Genomic DNA, 19242 nt, shown 5'->3' with positions numbered 1-19242 from the left:
TCCTTTAACCCCGATAAGCAGGGGTGAAGAAGTCAAGAAGCAACTTCATCAAACTGACTTCAAGGATTTCTTTCTTCCTTTTGAACATTTCCGTTCACCAAAGCAAAACTTGCTCTTTAAACCACGGTTTGTTTTAAGCGTGCTTCGTCATGTGATCAAGCCAGTTTCTCCAACTTTACATGTGTTTGGTTAAACTTCCCTTCTGTTCTCAATTACCCACAGTTATTCAAAATAGAACAACAGTCAACCTTTAAAAAGAAAAGCTCTCTTCAGCTGCCAAAAAGAAATCAATGTCTCTTTTACTGCTCTCCCAGAAAAAAATTGAAACTAAAGCTTCAGTTTCTCCGCGGCCGCGCCGAGGGAATAAAACCTCTGCCCAGAAACTTCACGTCTTGTTCACAAATTTTGAACCAGCTCATTCATCATTTCTGAAGTCTTTGCCCTTTAAAGAGAAGTACAAACTTGTCCAGCTGCAATTGAGGCTGAACCCGAAACTCTGCGGCGAGCGGCCTGACATAAGGTCACACCTAAAACTGAAGGGCGGCTTTGTCCCATCAGCTGAAAAACAAAACCTGTTGCCTTTAGTTTGACCCACGTGCCCGGGTTCACGCCGGCTTTTTACAGCCTTTTGTACGGGCAGGAAAAAAGTGACGCTGCCGGGTTGTTCAGAAGTGGCGCGTTCAGTCACGGCGAGGGGAACTCCAGTCAAAACACGGCCGTGGCCTCTGATAACGCTCAGACACAGAAGCTGATGAGGAATGTGCTTTGGCTCCGTCTGCAAATGAAATCCTTGATGATAAACTATAACTTCCAGCGTCGGAGCCTTCAGATAAAGCGGGTGGCACTGAATTTCCCTCAGACGAGCAGAGCACGTTCCTCAAGTATCAAGTTTATGGTCTGGACAGCTCGTGCTGGTCGACTGGAGGCGGAAGAAAAGCAAACTGAAAGGTGAAACTGTCTTTTATCAGGAGGACGGCGGCTCCTGACCTTTGCTGGCAGACAGCTGCTCGGCTAATGCATCACATTACTTTAGAAATACAGACCATTTCAATCCATTCCACTTTGGATAAACTCAATATAACGTTAAATGATGACACAACATCTGCGGCTGACGATTACTTTCTTATGCCATTTAACGATATTACTGAATCTCTCAGAGCCTGATCGATTGAGGAGTCTATTAATCCTCAACTAATTATGAAAAATGTTCAAAACATTCCCCCATTCATTATCAAAGTGTCATGTTTAACCAGACACCCGTCGAAATCCAAACAATCTTCATTTACTGCCTGGAAGTAAAGTCACTTAGTGACTTTATAACTTTCCTCTCAGCAGAGCACAGGCCGCCAAATCAAGCTAACGTGAGGCGTAAAGAAAGTGAATCTGTGTCACTTTTAACCATTTATCAACGTCAACACAGAATCATTAAAGTTTCCATCTTTGCTTGAGTGTTAAAATTTGATCTGCTCTTCTGAATTCACTGTGATTCACCCAAAAAATACGACACAAACATTTTTAATTCCTGAATCAAGAAGTCAACAAGTATCTGCAAATTTCCCAGGAAGTTCAAGCTTCCTGTTGCTTGTCTGTGTTTCTAGCACGAACCAAAGACCCAGGTAGACTGTGAAATCAGGCCAGTGACACAAAAAGGAAAAAATAAAAGTAGTTGCAGCACACGTCCCGACCAGTAGAGGGCACTGAGAGAATGACAGTAAGGATGATTGTGCTTTATTGTACTGCAGATGGATTTGTCCACACTTGGAAACGATCATCACCATTAACAAAGTTGAAGTTTTGACCATTAAAATATCAGACAGGTCTAACGAAACCAGCCTCTGATTGCTGATCCCCTGGATTTCTGGAAAATACTATTCTCCAGGCAGGGCTGTTTCAAAGGGTAGAGTCATACCCCAGAACTAAATTCAGATCCTAGTTCCAGTGACTCAGAAGTTCATAAAATAAAGTGAACCACGGCGTTCAGAAACCAGCATTCTCTACCTAAACTAGCAGTGATGACACAGTACGTTTACATTTAGCTTCTGAAACTGACTATGACCTTAGCCAGCACTAGATTAGACTATTAAAATGCATACAACAGCTTAGTCAGATTAAGAAAGGACTAAGTTTAGCTCGATCAACACACCCATAAAATGCAATTGCTATTGGACTGCAGTAGGATTCAGTCTGGGTATAGGGATGGATACCGAATTAGGTACTTTTATAGGCACCGACCGAATTCTGTCAAAAGTACCGGGTATCAATTTGTGTAAAATCGAAAGGTACCATGTTTAAGTACCTAAACGCATCCTTGTGACTGTGAGGGAGTGGAAGAGTATGCAATTTTCCATGCTGGACATGAACACAGCATTTCAAGGTTATATATATAAAAGAATATTTTTGTTACATTGTAAAAAATATATATTTTTATATTGAACAAATGGATATCTTTTACCATATAAACACAAAAAAGTATCGAAAATTGGTACCATTGAGTACCGGTACCGATTGCCAGGTACCGGGCATCAGTACTGTATCGTTTCAAATGTGACTCATCCCTATCTGGATACACCTCAGCGTTCAGCACAAGCAAATTTCAGGAGAGGAAGTAGATGACCATGATAAACAGGGTCGCAGTGCTCCGACACAACCAACAAACACCGTGTGAAGCAATTAGCACACATAGGAAGAACCATAAATAGCAACAGCTGCATCTGTTTGACTGTCTCACAAATCAGAAAAGGACACAGCGCCATCTATCGAAGGGGAGTGAGACATTCTCAACCAGAGGTCTGATTCACTTTTTTTTATATATATACCCAGACAAGACTAGACCCCCAGCTGTGACCTTACAATCCAGCTACGACTTTGGTCGGACAACTGCGTTGAGGTAAAGGTACTGACTTAAATTTGGATTGAGTTCCTTCAACCACAAGATGTCACAAATACTCATGTTTTGATTTTTCTAAGTCTTTTATCATCTTTTATCATCTTAAAGATGTTTTGAAAAGGGATGCACCAATCTAACCACTAAAGTCCTGACACTGATACTGTTACCAGAGCTTTGGTAGCCACCAAACCTGATACTGATCCAATCTGATACCAGTGTTAATTTAACATTTTCTATTCCTTAATATGAGGATGAGACTAAAGTCCCGTTTCCACCAAGCAGCCAACCATTCCCCCTCATGGTAGCCTGATGCTGTGATAGCAAGACGCCATAGCAGTGCGACAGTGTACCCTGCTAATAAATCCAACTAAGATGAAAAAGGCGACAATAGAAGACATCCAGCAATCCGTCTTCTTTGTGATTGGCATGTGGCTCTTTGTTACAAACAATCAAGCTTTGTTTCAGAGAAGGCTGTGAGCCACCAGGTAAAATACAGCTGCTGTCACACAGGAAGTGATAATTCTTTCTATCAGTCAATGGACTGCAGTGTTGTAGCGCCACCTTCTGGGATTGGATCGGTTTAAGTTTGGCACCGCAACGGAAGGGTCCCAAAAAGTGGGACGGTTCGTCTTGGTAGGATTAGTCACTTCAGGACAACATAGATTTGAGTTGAATGGATCTATCCTATGGGTTGGCCCTTTGTCAACACTTTCCCAATCTTACTTTTTGAGTTTGTTGGACTGATATTTGATACCAGGATCAGATCTGCTGATTAGTAAGGGTCCAAAAACCCGACCAGGGTCATAGCAGTTTGAGCATGAAGATTTTATCATCAGCGTATGGAAACAGAATCTGCCATATGGAGTAAGTTGATTGGTAATCCAAAGAGCTGCGGAGTGAAGTCACCATCTGACGGGGGTAGTTCTGTTATTTTCAGAAACTGAAGGGGTGTGGTTGGTGGAGCATTACAAAACTTCACTTTCAGACACTCACAGAGCGGCTGCCAGTGGCTGCAGATGCCTAGCTGGGAAAACCGTGACGTCATGGCCCAGGGTGGACGTAAACCCGTGTCTGAACCAGTTCCAATGTACTGACACAGGACTGAGGATTACCACCAGCAAACAGACTTGTTTGTCTTTGACCAGCCTCAAGAATTTGACAGGCTGCCTTTAAATTGGCAGCGGGGGGGGGGTATTTGTGTTGAGCAAGACCCCGAGCTTTATGAAAGATGTACGACAACAAGAGGAGCACGAGCCAATCAGATTTAAGTATGCTCCTCGCTGCGAGGTTTGATGTGAAACAGGGGTCATTTTGTTGCTCTGATGTCTTTTACACCCTCTGTTTTCAGTTTTTCGCATCACAGTCAGATGCAGTTGACAATTTTGTCTTCCTGTAGCCAGATAGCATTTCGAGCAGCAGGGGAGCCGTTGAGATTATTTGTGTACAACAGAGCCTGGAACGCTTTTACACCTGAGATGGTGATAAGGCATTCACCCAAGTGCTTATTTGGCTCACAAACAAAACAGCCAGCGCTGATTCGCCTCGTGTCTTTGTTGTCCACAGATTTAAGGCCCGAGGTTTCGTGTGCTGTGGAATACTTGCTCCATGAAGCGAGGAAGAGCAAATGTGAAACTCTACGGGGGGAGTGAAATAAAGGCCCTGGTTATCCAGCGAGACAGAGAGCAGAGCTGAAGCGACAAGTCTGTCCCTGCTGGGTTCAGCCTCTGTTTGTGTCCCCACGATAACCTGCTTTTTATTTGAGAGGGTCAAAGTGGAGTCAGAGTCGTCTGCAGAGGCCGCGTGATTACGAGCAGATGACAAGGAGAGCGTGTGAAAAAAAAGGAAAAGCGTGGTCGAGCTGTTGACTCTGGTGGGTGTTTGAAAAATGATTTACCTCGCCGAATGTTTGACCTACTTTTTCCGTCCGGTGTGCGATGTAAAGATGGTGCAATAAGCGTCACCAGATGGCCAGACGAGAGGTTTGTATGTATGCATGTGTGCGCGTGTTTAACACCACATTTTTCCTGTGTTACATACGCCGCCCTGACCTAGAGAGGAGTGAGCTCACGAGCAGCCTCAGCCCACAACAACAGTCCGTCCTGATCAGGTTACATGCCCGGGCACGGCGCTGGAAGCCGACAAGCTGACTGTACTTCAGTTTCACGTGTGTGCTTCATCTTTTTTCTGCGGCACACTCACCCAGGTCACTCAGTCAGTGAGTCAGTGAGTCAGTTCAAACCCCCCCTCCTGCTCCTTGAGTCTCCGACCACCTGAGCGCGGCTGCCACTTAAAAATATCTGACCTTCTTCTTGAATCACAAGCCAAGCAGGGACAGTCCCACCCAGCATGCCACACCAGGGGGGAAAACCAACAAACCCATGACTTCAAATAAGTGGAGAGGCTGCCGAGGCGGAGCTATGCGGTGTGTGTGTGTGTGTGTGTGAGCAGTCAGAGAGGGGGGAGGGGGGAGGCAGGGTCAGGAGGTGGAGGGGGGAGGGGTTTTCAATTTGAGGCAGGGAGGATTCCTAGATTACAGGCTCTACCTGGACCTGCCTTTGAGGTGATCGTGGAGCAGAATTTGAGCTTTTGTTTCAGGGACGCAGAAACCAAATGTGATACAGAGAGAAAACGCCTCATTTATGTCCCTAAAATGATTTTGTAGATGAAGAAATGCAGGAATAAAACTGCTGTTTTCATCAAAAAGAGCAAGATATACTCGTTTTTCCAACAAGCTGTTGCAGATATGTAGCAATATGCAGGTTTTCATATAGTTTATCCACATTAAGTCTACAAACCAGGGGTGGGAGAAAAAAATCTTTGTATTGCAGTATCAAGAAAGCTGGTCTTAAAAAAAGTTAAGATATAAGATCCCCTGAATAAATCCTAAGAGCTGACTCACATGTGACGAGCATTTTTTGGGAAAACATGGCTTCTGATACAGTCTGTAGACATCATAACTCAATTTTTTTACATGATTTGGTGTTAAAAAGGCAAAGTAAAATCTAGACATGCACTGATCGATCGGTGCTGATTCCCTTAATTTTGGGAGATCTGTGATCAGTGATGGATGATTGGTGATCGGCCCATCCTTACATATGAAACTAATCTCATAAACCTCCAGGAAGATCTGACAGCCAGCCATTGTTGCTTTTTGCTCTGAGACCTTAAACTCAGGACACTTTATTGGTTGTTAAAGCTAAAACATAAAGGTGTTATTGTTTCACAAGTCTTGTACGATGGTTTTTAATAAAATAAGATTGTAACATTGAAGGTATATACTGTTAGCTATGAAAAATAAAAAGTAAAACGGTGTTGGCGGGTAGGCTTTTTAAAGATCGGTGATCGGCCAGGAAATTGTGATCAGTGCTTCCCTACTAAAAACCATAAAAATCGTGAATATCGAAGAATCGTGATTTAAATCGAATCGCCACCACAAAAATCGAAGAAGAATGGGATCAGGAGAAAAGCATATCGTCCTAGCCTGACTATAAAATGACAAAGACTTGATCCTTACACTGACCACCTTCCCTAAAACCCGAACAAATTTCTTCTGATTTCATTGTCAATCAAAATCCAAAGACTTATCACAACTAAAACGAAATAAATCTAAAAATTTAGCCATTAAAGAAGCTTTTAGAAGCAATTCTTGGTAATTTACTTGAGAAATTACTAGAATAATTAATTTATTACAATCAAGAATGGGCACCTTTCACATTTGAAACGGTATGGTATCAATGCCAGGTACCCAGCAAACGGTATCAATACTTTATGGTTCCAATTTTCAGTACTTTTTTGCATTTTTGTGGTAAAAACATCAATTTGTTTAATAATAATATATATTTTTTTCAATTAAACGTATTCATTCTTCAGTATATAACCTTGCAATGCTGTGTTTATGTCCAATATGGAAAATCGCCTACTTTTCCACTCTCTCACAGTCACAAGGATGCATTTATGTACCTCAACATGGTACCGTTTGATTTTATGTGAATTGGTACCCAGTACTTTTGACAGACTTTTGACTTTTGACCTATAAAAGTGCCTCATCTGGTATCCATCCCTAATAATTTTTGACACTTTCTTGGTCAGTATTTTTTTGTTTGCAAAGTTTAGCACCAGGGCTTTTAAAGGTGTTCTCCTTAATCCATTGACTATCTTTTTAATTATTATTTTTTGTACAATTAAGCTTTATTATGGCTTTCGATTTGGAACTAATCAGGATTTATGTCGTTGATTAATTGATAATTAATAATACGTTTGTTGCAATACGGTTCATTTTATAAAGCAAAATAAAAAAGATTGCATTGTTTTTAAGGGTCTGAAATTGTAGGTATCGGTATCGGCAAAACGTATCACAAAAAACAATCGGATCAGGACATCCCTATCACGAACCTGCCGTCCATCCTCAAATCGCTCCAGCTCCACATTCTGGGACGAAAAACAACCAAAACAAAGCAGCAAATCCTCCCACAGCTCCTCTGAAAAACTTCCTTTAGCATTTGATTCTTACAGCAGTAATCGATTAATTATAGACAATCTTATTGATCAGTTTCTGTCAGAAGTTGCTCATGTGACTGAAATCAGTAGCTCTTGTTGTGAGTAACTGCAGGACAGGAAAGTGGTGTGTGTGTGTGCTTCTTCATGCATACCTCTTAAAAGCCTCCATGGGGTTCCTCTCACACTCTCCTGGCTGCAGAGTGCTCTGCACGGCCGGGTCGCGCACCTTCTCCTCGTACCCCGGCACCAGCCCGCTCCGGCAGATCTGAGCCACCAGACCCCGGATGAACCCGCCGACGCACAGCGTGTCCGAGTCGTCCGCCCTGCAGAAGTGATACGCCAGGCTCTGCTGCTGGAGACCTCGCTGCGTCCCCTGCACCGACGTGGGCCAGAGCAGCTCCGTGCACAGGGCTGTTTTCCCGCTTCCTGGACCCCCTACCAACAAAACCCCCCAGGAGCTACCTGACTTGGAGGATCCTGTCGTCAGGGTGCCAGGGTTGGATGCACCCCCACCGGGCGCCAGCGGGGGCTGCTTACTGGGAGTGCTGGTCACTCCATTGAGGTTGTTGGTTTTCTCCTGGAGGCAGTGCTGGATCTTATGGAAAACCCACTCCCTGCAGTAAAAGCGCTTCCCCTGCAGCAAACTGGTTTGAGCCATTTTGATATAGAGCTGCTGTTCCACCTATTCCTCCTCTTCATAGGGGTCCCTTCATCCCCACCCTCACATTTTCAACTCCAACAAAGGCCGGCAGTAAATCTCAACATCCATTCTGTCTGAGAAAGCAGGTTGCAGTCCCTCTTTTCCTTCCTCGGCGTTGACGTTTGGAAGAGGAATGCAACTTGAGTGCAAGCGGAGAGGAGAAGCAGATGGCAGGAAAAGCAGCAGAGCTGTAGCGCGTTTCAGAATATCTAGGTCAAAATAAAAAAAGGGAAATCAAAATTGAGACTTAGATTTTCCACCAACTTTTTCCACAGCTTCCCCACTGGCTGAACTGAGTGCTCCTTGTTATGATGAGTGTGTTGCTTCAGCATGGCGCTGGGCATGGCAGGGCACCCGGCTCTTGAGTGCATCCACTGGCAGACTCCAGCCACCGCCGCTTGATGCAATTAGCCATGGGAGCTGCTGATATATTTCCGCTGATGCATTTCAGATGCTACCGGGGGTGACCAAAGCGCGTTTCCATTACATTAACACCGAGGAGGCTGCCAGTGCAGAGTCAGTTTCTCCAATAACATGCAGAATCCTGGCTGCTGCGCTGGAAAAGAGACAGAGACACAGGCTGAATTAGGACAAACTTCAAACACAACTTTATGCTTTTGCACGATTAACAACTGAGAGTTTGTTGAAAGATATTCAACAGTCTTGCAGCTGCAACAGTTTGCAACCACTCGATGCTGAGCACATTTCCCAGCCTGCAGAGGAAGGTAACTATTCCTGCAGTGTACAAAAGGTGGGTTTGTTGATTTTTCTGCGCTTTTATCCTCCACAACCCACATCACCGCCTGCTCGCCTGCCTGCCTGCTCGCTCTGCAACTAAATTCTTGGCAGGGGTTCGTCCAGTTTCTCTAGTCTATCCACTGATCCCCCCTCTTCCTTCCTATGTGGCTTTAAATCCCAAACAGTCCACATCCGTCCTGAACTGTGGGGGTGGGAAAGTCCAAATGGGGAGAGACCCCCCCCTTCCCTTCCTTCTTTTTCCTTCCCTGCACTTACAGGGGTCATTTACAGGGGTGGGATGTGTAACCCAGAAATGTGGTTAACAGCTTTTGCAAGGTGAGTGAAATCGCACAGACTCTGGGCTTGTTTTGAAAAAAGCATGCATCAAATTGATTCATTTTCCTTGACCTACAGCATGCATTCACTCCGTTATGACTCCTTAATTCTAGTACCTTCCATAATGAATCAAATGCAAACACCACAGCAGCACACACACACTCTTCTCACACTCACACACACACACGGAGTCTTGCTGCTTACTTTGTAGCGCTGCCAAATAACAACACAAGCCGCGATACATTTCCACCTTTCTGTTTTCCTGAGGCGCTCCCTGCCTCCAACACAAAGCTCCACCACCACCAAATCAACCTGAAGTCCCTCAATGTGTGTGTGTGTGTGTGTGTGTGTGTGTGTGTGTGTGTGTGTGTGATTCAGACGAATAATCTATGAGAGCCAAACGACACCGATTGTGACTCCAGAGACTGAAAAGGCTGCACAAGTCTTTTGTGTGGCCAGACAAACCTCACCCATTCCCCACTCAGTTTGCACCCACCGGGGGCTGTAAAGCACCGGGTGCAGGAAACTAACATCAACACGCTCCGAGGAGGAAAACTACACCGATTCAACGTTCGTGTAACTGCAGGAAAACTTCAATTTAGCCCATTGTGGAGCGGCCGCTGCTCTCGCTACAGTTTCAAACGTCTCACATCCTCAAACGGTTTTTCCCCCCTCACCTCTTTCTGGTTCCTCTTGGTGGTTTTTAGAGGAGGGGGTCTGCTTCGCCGCGTCCTCTCCCCCTCTTTCGGTTAACCCCGTCGGATAAAGCCGTCCACCGTTTGCTCCGCTTGGGTTTGAAGTCCGTGTTTGTGGATTTCAGCGACGTTCATGTCTTTCTTTGAATCGGTCTTTTCAGTCGCTGTCGGCTCCTCCTGCTGCCCGACACAGCTCCACAGTGAGCCAGCCGACCGACTCTCCGCCTCCAAACACTCTACATCTCTCCCCACTGCATGCAGGGCACACACACAGAAAGGAGCCGCGCAAGGCCTTCTGGGAGTTTGAGTTTAATCACCGCTTGCTATAAATCAAATGTATTTAGGCGATATAACAGTTGATTTTGTTCATTTAAAATTAAAATAAAGACAAACTTTGAGCAAATATTTTATCAATCGAATAATAAAAAAATAAAGAAAAAAATGTAAAATAAATGTAAACATTTTAACTTTTACACTCTGATGTAGACACTTGAAAAATGCTTTCCTGTGTGAACATTTGTAAATAAATAAATAAATAAATAAAAATAAATAAATAAATAAAAAAAATCAGCCAATAAAAAATGGATAAAATAGTCATAACTGGATTGATTTTTTTCATATAGTTTCTTTAAAGAAAAAAATAATTTAAAACAAAAATTAACCCACACAAGTTTTATACAGCTTTTTTATCAACCCCCAAAATAAAATACAATAAAATAAAATAAAATAAAACAAAACAAGATAATGATTGAAATGCTAAATAAATTAACTGTTGCTTCCATGTTTTGAAATAAGGCCAATGTATAAGTGCCTTAAACTGCAGTTCCTTAAGTCTCCACTTGAGGCTGGCTGCAAAACAACACACACCACATACACACCCAATAATAATAAAAAAAATCTCACATGTTTTAGGTCATGTTAAATAATGCTTTAGGTGTGAGTAGCTCATTTCTCTTTCAGCACACACTTTTCAAAGGTGACACTTTTTTAAAAACTTATTATTGTTGAAGTTTCTAAAGTTGTAGTTGTCCACAAAGAGGCTAAAGGCTTGCCTCTTTACCTCATCCCAACTAGAATGAAGCTAGGTTGAGATGAGTATTTCCGACAGCTCTTTGAAAAATGTAAGCTACAAAGCTGCATGTCATTATTGGCATTTTTTTCAGTATTTATTTATTGTAACTGTCTTGATGTGTTTTGTATCTGTATTTATTCACAGCTCTGGTAAAAAAGCAAAAAAAAAAAAAAAAGATTCCCCTGGTTGTAGAATTTACCAAAAACATTCAGCTTATCATTTAAGATTCAAGTATTATTGTTGGATTTTTTTTTCATGCCATGTCATAAAACATTGAAGCTCAGTAGCAAAATTAATCAATAAAAAAAAAAAGAATTGCATTCATAAGTTGTCTGCTTACGCACATACAGTAAAAATATGAAACTGAAACAACAGCTCGATGGATGATATAACATTTTATGAAACCTCACCAAACTTTATTTCAAGTTTTAACATATCTAAATTTGGAGAGTCGTCTTTTTTAACCAAAGGTATTCTGCCTCTTCTCGTGCAATTTCTGTTTTAACGACCAAACAAACAGTTTGACTGTCAATCAAAAATATGAGACACAAATAAAAAGCCCACTTGTTAATAAATGCTTTGTTTGAAGATTAATTTAAAAGTCCCTGAGTTTATCTTTGGGCACTTTTTTTTTTTTTTTTTTTTTTTTTTTTTTTTTTTACAATATTTGTGGTTAGATGGACCAGATTTAGACCATTGTAACTCTGCTTTGCTTTGTGCGCTATTTTTTTTTCTGATGTTACTCTGCACATGTTGATTTGCTTTTGACACTGTTTTGTGTTTTTTTTTTGTCTTTAACTGCGTTCTATGACTTGCTGCTTTCTTGATTATGACACTCTTGTTAATGATATTTCATTCTTAATGAGGCTTTCCTGGTTAAATAAATTCTACATAAAATGAATAAAGTGAACATTCAAAAAGTAAACTTGGGCATTTGTTTTGATAATTTAACTAGAAATATGTTTGAATCACATGATTCTTTTGTGTTGATGTTGTTTTGATGATTTGTTCTTGTTTGTTTAACATAGTTTTCAGATAATTCCAGTCGATGAAATTCACATCCCTGCAGTCAATTAGACTTTGTTTTTACTTTGACCATCAATCATGTAAGTAAAGGTTTTTGCAGTTTTGGCAATTGGTTCATTCTTGTGTGATATGAAGAAAAAAATAAGCACAGAGAATCAGAGAATTAGAGAATCAGACAAGTGAATGTGAGATAAAGCTGAGAAGAATTTGTCATCTTTGTGTTTTTGTAAAATAAAAAATGTTGAATGCAGTCTTCAGTTGTTAATCAAACCTGTCTCTTCAAGGACTTCTTTCCTTTGTTTGTGTTAAGAAATGCATGTCTGCTTCAGCTACGTAACATCAAACCAAAGCTTTGTCATATTCATGTTTGTGTTTAAATCAGAAAACCTGTGGCTGGGTTTGATCTGAAGCTCCTGTTCTTTGTAGCTGCTATAATTGGATTTAAATGTTACTCCAAGGTTTCTTCGTCTCCATGCCTTCTCAGTTAATTCTTCAGTTTAAAACCCTTCATATTAGGTAAAAAGCAGTTATCTGAATCCTCTTCACGTCCTCTTTAAGAGTGAAATCCTCTTAACCATCAGGTTTCATCAAAGGAAGCTTTTTGTTGTGGTTGACTTTATTGAATCTGAAAGTTTTCTTCCGTCTCTGCAAAAATCTCAAATGACAAAAAACAACTTGGATTGGAAGAGTGTGTGTTTGTTGTTGTGTGGAATCTGTGGTTTGTTTTTCCACACAGAGACACAACAGCATATTTAAAAACACACCACCCACCAACACACACACACGTTTATCTGCCAGCGTTAAAGAAATGGATGCAAATGATGACATTTTGTTTCATACTCCTTCATCTGTTGGAATAAATAAACACTAGTGAATCAGATGCTGGCTGCGTTGCTTTGATGCTAACTCTGGGATACGTGCTCTGGTGATGCCATGAGTTGCAACAGTTTCATCTTTAAAAAAAAAAAAATCTTCTTCACTGTTTCTTCTTTTTTTCTTTCTGCATGAGGCTTTTCATTTTCGGACATCCTGTGTATTTCAAAAATCTGCCCCAGGTTGTGAATAAATGGGATGAGACGGCGCTGCAGATTGATGATATGACACCGGACAGCTGAGCGATCTGCACTCAACAGGATTGCTTCATGGAAAGTTATTATTTAAAGTCTGCTACAGGTTTGACATGTCTCATATTTTCATGAAAAGGGAGGCAAGTTTTAGAAAGAGAATAAAGCATCAGAGAAGAAGGAAATAAAACAGAGAATGGGAAGCTTCTGCTTTGTGTTTAAACCTCACAGCTGGCGTGTCAGATTTTGTCCTTGTCAGAGAGCAGGATGCAGATTGTGAGATAAAGTTTCACCTCTGAGGTTTTCTGCTTACATTTAGAGATTTGTATGAAAATGAGAGCTGGTGATAAAAATATCATTTTGTTCTCAGCAGTAAAACGAAACCTGAGTGCCAATTTGTATAACTCTCAACACTGACTGTTGCATAACCCAGTGAAGTAACTAAGCAGAGAGACGGAGCAGGTTGTCACAGGAACGTGAGGATCTTTTTCTTCCCTGCAGCACTGATTGCTCGTGGGAGTTTGCAGGTTGATGTGTTTTGATCTAACTTGAAGCTGCTCATCTTACAGCTCATTTACAGCTCTCTGAAGACGGACTTTAGGGACCTTTCCTCTAAGGTGAAGCTGCACTGCAAAAACTGAAATCTTTTCAAGTGTTTTTGTCTCGTTTTAAGTAAAAATTGTCTATTACACTTGATATGTATGGAACCCCAATAGATTCATAATTGAATAAATACAAATAACATTCTGAAAAAAATAATATTTTGAGAAAGTACAGACAAATATATAATACAGCCATTAAACTATGAAATAAGATAATGTTATTACGAAATACTTTTAAAATTATTTTTTATACTGAATTAATATAATTAAATATTTTATAATGATAATTTTAACAAATTCATACTTAAAAAAACATTTATTTATTTACTTTCCAAGCTTTTATAAAAAAAAAAAATAATAATAAAAACAAAAATAAAAATAATAATAATAAAAATAATAATGATTTTTACTAGTGCTGGGCAAATTAACGCGTCAATTTCGCGTTAACTCGTCAATCTATTAACGCCGTTAAATATTAATCGCACATTAGTGCATGTTGCTCACATGCTTTTATTTTGTAAATGTCTGTCTCTGACCGGAAGTGAAATTGGCGGAAAAACACGATGAGTAACCAAAACAAGCATGGAGAAGAGGGGCATTTCAGCTATATTTTTTCATCCATCGCCAGTGTTATCATAAAGTCAGCTCGTCTACCATCTTCAGACTACGACTTCCAGTTTGGCGGTTGTCCTTACCGGTTTGAGCCTGAGTACACGGACGAGGAGCTCCATGAAAGAAGGATGCAGAGGGAGAGAGACGAAGAGCTGGCTCGAGAACAACAAACAGGAGCACGTCCACGACTCAATGCGAACTGGTGGTGCGCTTGTGGACAGTGTTCGCCTATGGCAACAGGAGAGGAGTGTGTTTGTGATAACGATGGATAGCGAAGGATGAAAAAATATAGCCGAAATAAGCGATTCTGCAGAGATTTTGTCCCGCGCTGAAGCTTCCTTGCCGTGGCTAAGTGCGGCTAAAATCAGCTGGATCTAAATAACTTCTGAAGGACTCCGAGCTGCACGATGTTTGTCTGAGTGAGTATATGAGCATGCACACACCTATAAAGAAGGTCCAGGTGTCAAAAAACCGGAGTTGCCCTTTAAAGGCGCTCGCCGCTTAGTGTATCAGTCCGCGCGCATGGCGTGCCAGATATAAACAAACGCAGGTAGTCTGCCAGAACAAAGAGACACGATGAGAACTAGAGCCTTATTTAGCGGTGTTTTTGTGTGAAAGTAACGCGCTGAAAATTCTCTAAATAAAGCGTGAATGCAGACTGATATCAGATTTTTTCAGTGGGAGTCCGTTTATTTGTGTTTTTGGTCAAGTAAAATATGGCCCCGTCTGAGTGCAGAGGAAACCGGTAGAGGAGCAGGGAGGGGGTGTTTGGCACAAAAACACAGCTGTAGGGGTAATTTCTGCCCTAAACCTTGTGATAGGACCCAACTTGTTCCATCCCAGAGTATCACTTTAATGCCCTGACAGTGGCAATAAGCTTTAATTTAGTATTTACATTTTGTAAATATGATTTGCACTAAATATGTGATTTAACTATTACTGTATAACAAGTACTGATTTAGTGTTTGCATGACAGATGTTATGGCACTTTCACAATGCGATTAATTATGATTAATCAGGGAAATCATGCGATTAATTATGATTAAAAGTTTAATCGTTGCCCAGCCCTAATATAAAGACATGAGAAGTTCATCCCCTGACCAATATATTGTGACATAGTGGATCTGATACCATCTTTGGTTTGTGTAGAATATTAATAGGTAGGTAATAATGAAATACAAAGGTCATTTCAGCTGCATCAAGACCTGACAGAGTATATCGTGAATTTGCGATAACACTCGAGAAGTGTCTTCACTTCTACTCGGCGCCCTCACAGTGAGCGACGCGTCCGACCTGACGACTGAGATGATGATGTTTGATGGAGCAGAATGACGGTGGATTGACTCAGTGAGAAGTATGACTGGGACTTACACAACTTACACACACTTACACACACACCGTCACACTGTGACACAGGCAAAGTCAGCAGGGAGGAAATCTACAGAGAGGTGCTGTAATCCCACAGTCTGAGTTCAGCACGATACCAATGTAAAACCCAAGTCTCTGGTGTTGTTTTAAAGGATCCCCAACAACCATGTTTCCACACACTCACACACTTACGGTTGCAATACTTAAAGTAATACAAAAATAATAACAAATTTATTTATAAGCACCATTCAGGTCAGTCAAAGTCACTTTACACAGAGAAAAAAAAATTAAATACAATCAATACAATAAAATGAGATATGGGCTCTCGGATCATTATCGAAGTACAATGTGAAGGAGTTAGATTTATTTTTACATAAATATCAACCAAAAAATAATTTGGCTTTGGGAGAGTCAAAGAAGGAATCAGACTGAACCAACCAACCAGTCTTGGGTTAATTACTCTGACCTACACACACAGCGTGACTTCAGGGGGATCAGGGGCCCCAAAGGGTCCAGGTTCACCACTCGTCAAATATAGCACATAAATTAATTAACTGCAGAGTAATTAAGAATGTGCCTGAAGTGATATAATGACCTAATGCAGTCTTCTTGGAGGATCTTTCTGTAATATCTGACTGTAGGAAGTTCATAACCTCAGGATGTGTTCACACCTGTGGCTCCGGTTCAGGGGCAAAACCAATTTGTGTTCACACAGCAAAAGTCTCTTTTTGGCCATAGTTGTTAAAAAAAATGCCACATGTGGCACATGAGATAACGTTTGTAATGATTTGGCGCTATAAAAATGAAGATTGATTGATTGATTAATTGAAAGTAATTTTTGTTGTGATTTGTAACCGTGAATGAGGAGGGAACACAGTGGATAGCGTTAACCCTTAACACACTGGGCCTATGCCCTGTGGAGCGCAGAGAACTGGTCTGTGCTGCAGGGCACAGACAGCCAGTGTCCCCCTAAACAGTATGCCCACTCAATGTTTAGGAGGGTCTCATATCCACTGTTTCCTCCTCACTCACGGTTACAAAAGTCCATCATGACAAACAATGTCTTTGCTGTAAAACAATGTTACCATTATCTTACAGTGTATTTTTTTTACAGTGCTGTATTAAGACAAAACAGGATTTATTCAAAAATTTTAAATTTCCAAGTAAATTTACAGTAACTTGTAACAATGTACTGGAAAAAAAATCTGCTTTCAAGAGCAAAAAACGCAGTTTTTTTTTTTTTTTAAGTTACCCAATAACAGATACAAAGGTCATTCACTCAAATAAAATTCAAAGACGATAGTAAATGACATGAATGACCTTACAATTATTATTATTATTATTATTATTATTATTATTATTATTATTATTATATTAATAAATAATAATTTAAGTTATAAAAATAAATCAATATTAATTGTATTATTATTATTATTATTATTATTATTATTATTATTATTATTATTATTATTATTATTATATTGTTAATAAACAATGATTTTAAGTTGAAACATATTTTGTAGTTGAGATGATGCCTACTTATAATTATGTTTATCACAGCTTCAGTAATCTTTGGTCATACTAACTTAAAATAATAAGTTGGAACAACAGTCACATTTTACAGTGTCTGTGTACAGTTATTTCCCTGCTGCCATGTTCCAAAGTTTTCTTCACAGTTTTAAAATCTCAGCCTAAATCAGAGGACTAAATACTGAGTGTCTGAACGCCCAGCAGTAATCCACCTGATATCTTCCAAACGAGCACTCATTACTGCAAACATTATAGCCCCTATAGGAACACTATGGGGGAGTTATGGTGATCTTTCTGTTATCATTGAGCAAAACAGCCCTGTATCAGGAAAATAACAGGGTGGAGAAAACACTTTTCCAGCAGCAGGAAGCCCGCTGATTGAGAAAAACAAAAGCCTGTCTCGTAGTTACACAACCTCTGCTCTTAATTCTGTGACAAATCAATCTGGATTTCCCGCAGAGCTCATAAACAGTAAATATCACTTCAAGGACTCCCGTTATGGAGCATCATTGGATGAACCTTCCTGGAGGTCGCGGTTCATTCGGTCTGCTCCTCCTGTCGGATGTGTTGTGTTGGCATGCAGAGCGAGGAGCGGGGAGCGGTGAGCGGGGAGGTGCCCCCCGCGGATGCACAGAGGAGATAAACAAATCAATATATTGAACTGCCCTCCAGAGTTATCACAAACACTGATCGACCTTACACGATACTTCATCTGCTAATGCCTGCTCCTCAACAAATAAGACACAGAGGCAGGAGGAAGATGAAGTGTTTTCCTTCCAGTCATTCACAGGAAAGATTTTCTTTACACAAATTAACAAATTAAATTATTAATTAAACCTCTGAAGAGCAGCCCTATGTTTCAACACAACCAGTCAGAGAGACGAATGTGTGATCAGTGACGAAACTGAACGGTTTGATTTTCTTGGTAATCCACTGGTAAAGTGATCGTTAGGGATGCAGTCTAACTACTGGGCTGAATCAGTATTCCAGTCTGTCCCTGGTCTTGATCACAGGTCTCAGGTCTTGTTCAGTACGGGGTTTTCTTTAGGCCTGAGCTCGTGTTCATTAATACTGCAGCTGGAAAACAGGAGAAAAGCTGCACCAGACAAAATACCCAACATGCTTTATGATCCTGGTGGGCTAAAGGTGTGAACACAAACTGCAAGATGCTTCAGCTTCAAGGTAGAGTCTGCAGAATTTTCCTAAAAACTAGAACATCAACTTTTACAGGAATAATCCTAATCAAATCGTCTCCTCTGGGCCTGTATACATGTGTGTCAGTATCTGTGTCTGCCTCAACCTCCCCCTCTGCCTGACAGTGTTTAAAACGTTGACTCCATCACTTAGCTCCTCCCTGTGACCCTATAGCTGATGGTGTTTGGATGTAAATACAAAACCTTCTCAAAAACTTGAGTTTAAATATTAAGTTTTATCTGTTAAGTGATTTACAACTCTGTCCTGCTGTGAAGTATTTAATATTTCCAAAGGTGTAGGTATAAAGGTCGTATTGCAGGTTTTTTTTTTTTTTGTAAAACGACACTTGACATTGTCGGCAGGGGAATAAGTCAATCATTGATTTTATGTGTCATTTGAAAAAAGGCTCAAATTCAGAGGAAGAAGTGGCTGTTTTGGGGATAGCTTTTTTTCAACATTGTGTCATATGACGTAGCAAAGAGGACTCGTGTGCCCGTACTCCGCTTTGATCTAATGTGAATAAAATCTGGTCATAAGTGAGATCAGGCGTTTCAGGTTGTGTTTGTTGTGTTTCTTCCAAAGACTCATTTAATTTGAGCGTTCATTAAGATGATTCAGATGTGTTAGGATGGATGGATGCAGAAATACTAGCTTACCAGGACACGGAGTCCACTCTTTACAGACTCTCTGGAGTTCGCTTTCGTGCTCAGGTTTCGTGCAGGTGACAAGACGGGACTTTATTTCTGCATCAGTCACAAAAACCACAGTGGGCCGTGGTGTCCATTTCTCAACAGGAAGATTGGTATGATGGAGTTATTTTATAAAGTCTATGGATGGAGTTCAGGATGGGATACTGGAGCCAGGTCCAGGTAACGTCTTTAAACGTTACATAAAACCTTGTTTTTAACCTCGTATAACTGA

At 40.7% G+C, this 19242-nt stretch overlaps 1 protein-coding gene across 2 annotated transcripts in view; it reads right to left on the bottom strand.

Annotated features, from left to right (window-relative positions):
* Positions 1-10129, bottom strand: part of ankrd50 (ankyrin repeat domain 50) — a 62100-nt gene extending 51971 nt beyond the window's left edge. The window contains exons 1-2 of one of the 2 annotated variants that reach the window (XM_074673864.1): positions 9836-10129; positions 7537-8640 (exon numbers count right to left, since the gene is read on the bottom strand). In XM_074673864.1, the coding sequence (XP_074529965.1) occupies positions 7537-8042 (506 nt within the window). In that variant the 5' untranslated portion in view covers positions 8043-8640; positions 9836-10129. The remainder of the gene's footprint in view (positions 1-7536; positions 8641-9835) is intronic. The other variant, XM_074673865.1, reaches the window with a different exon arrangement.
* Positions 10130-19242: the final 9113 nt, after the last annotated feature.

This window comes from Halichoeres trimaculatus, unplaced genomic scaffold (genome assembly GCF_033239565.1).
Source record: "Halichoeres trimaculatus isolate MK-OKI-2021-1 unplaced genomic scaffold, fHalTri1.1 fHalTri1_scaffold_7, whole genome shotgun sequence".
NCBI lineage: Eukaryota > Metazoa > Chordata > Actinopteri > Labriformes > Labridae > Halichoeres > Halichoeres trimaculatus.
The sequence above is the reverse complement of the archived record's forward strand: the minus strand, read 5'-3'. Positions and strand labels throughout refer to the sequence as shown.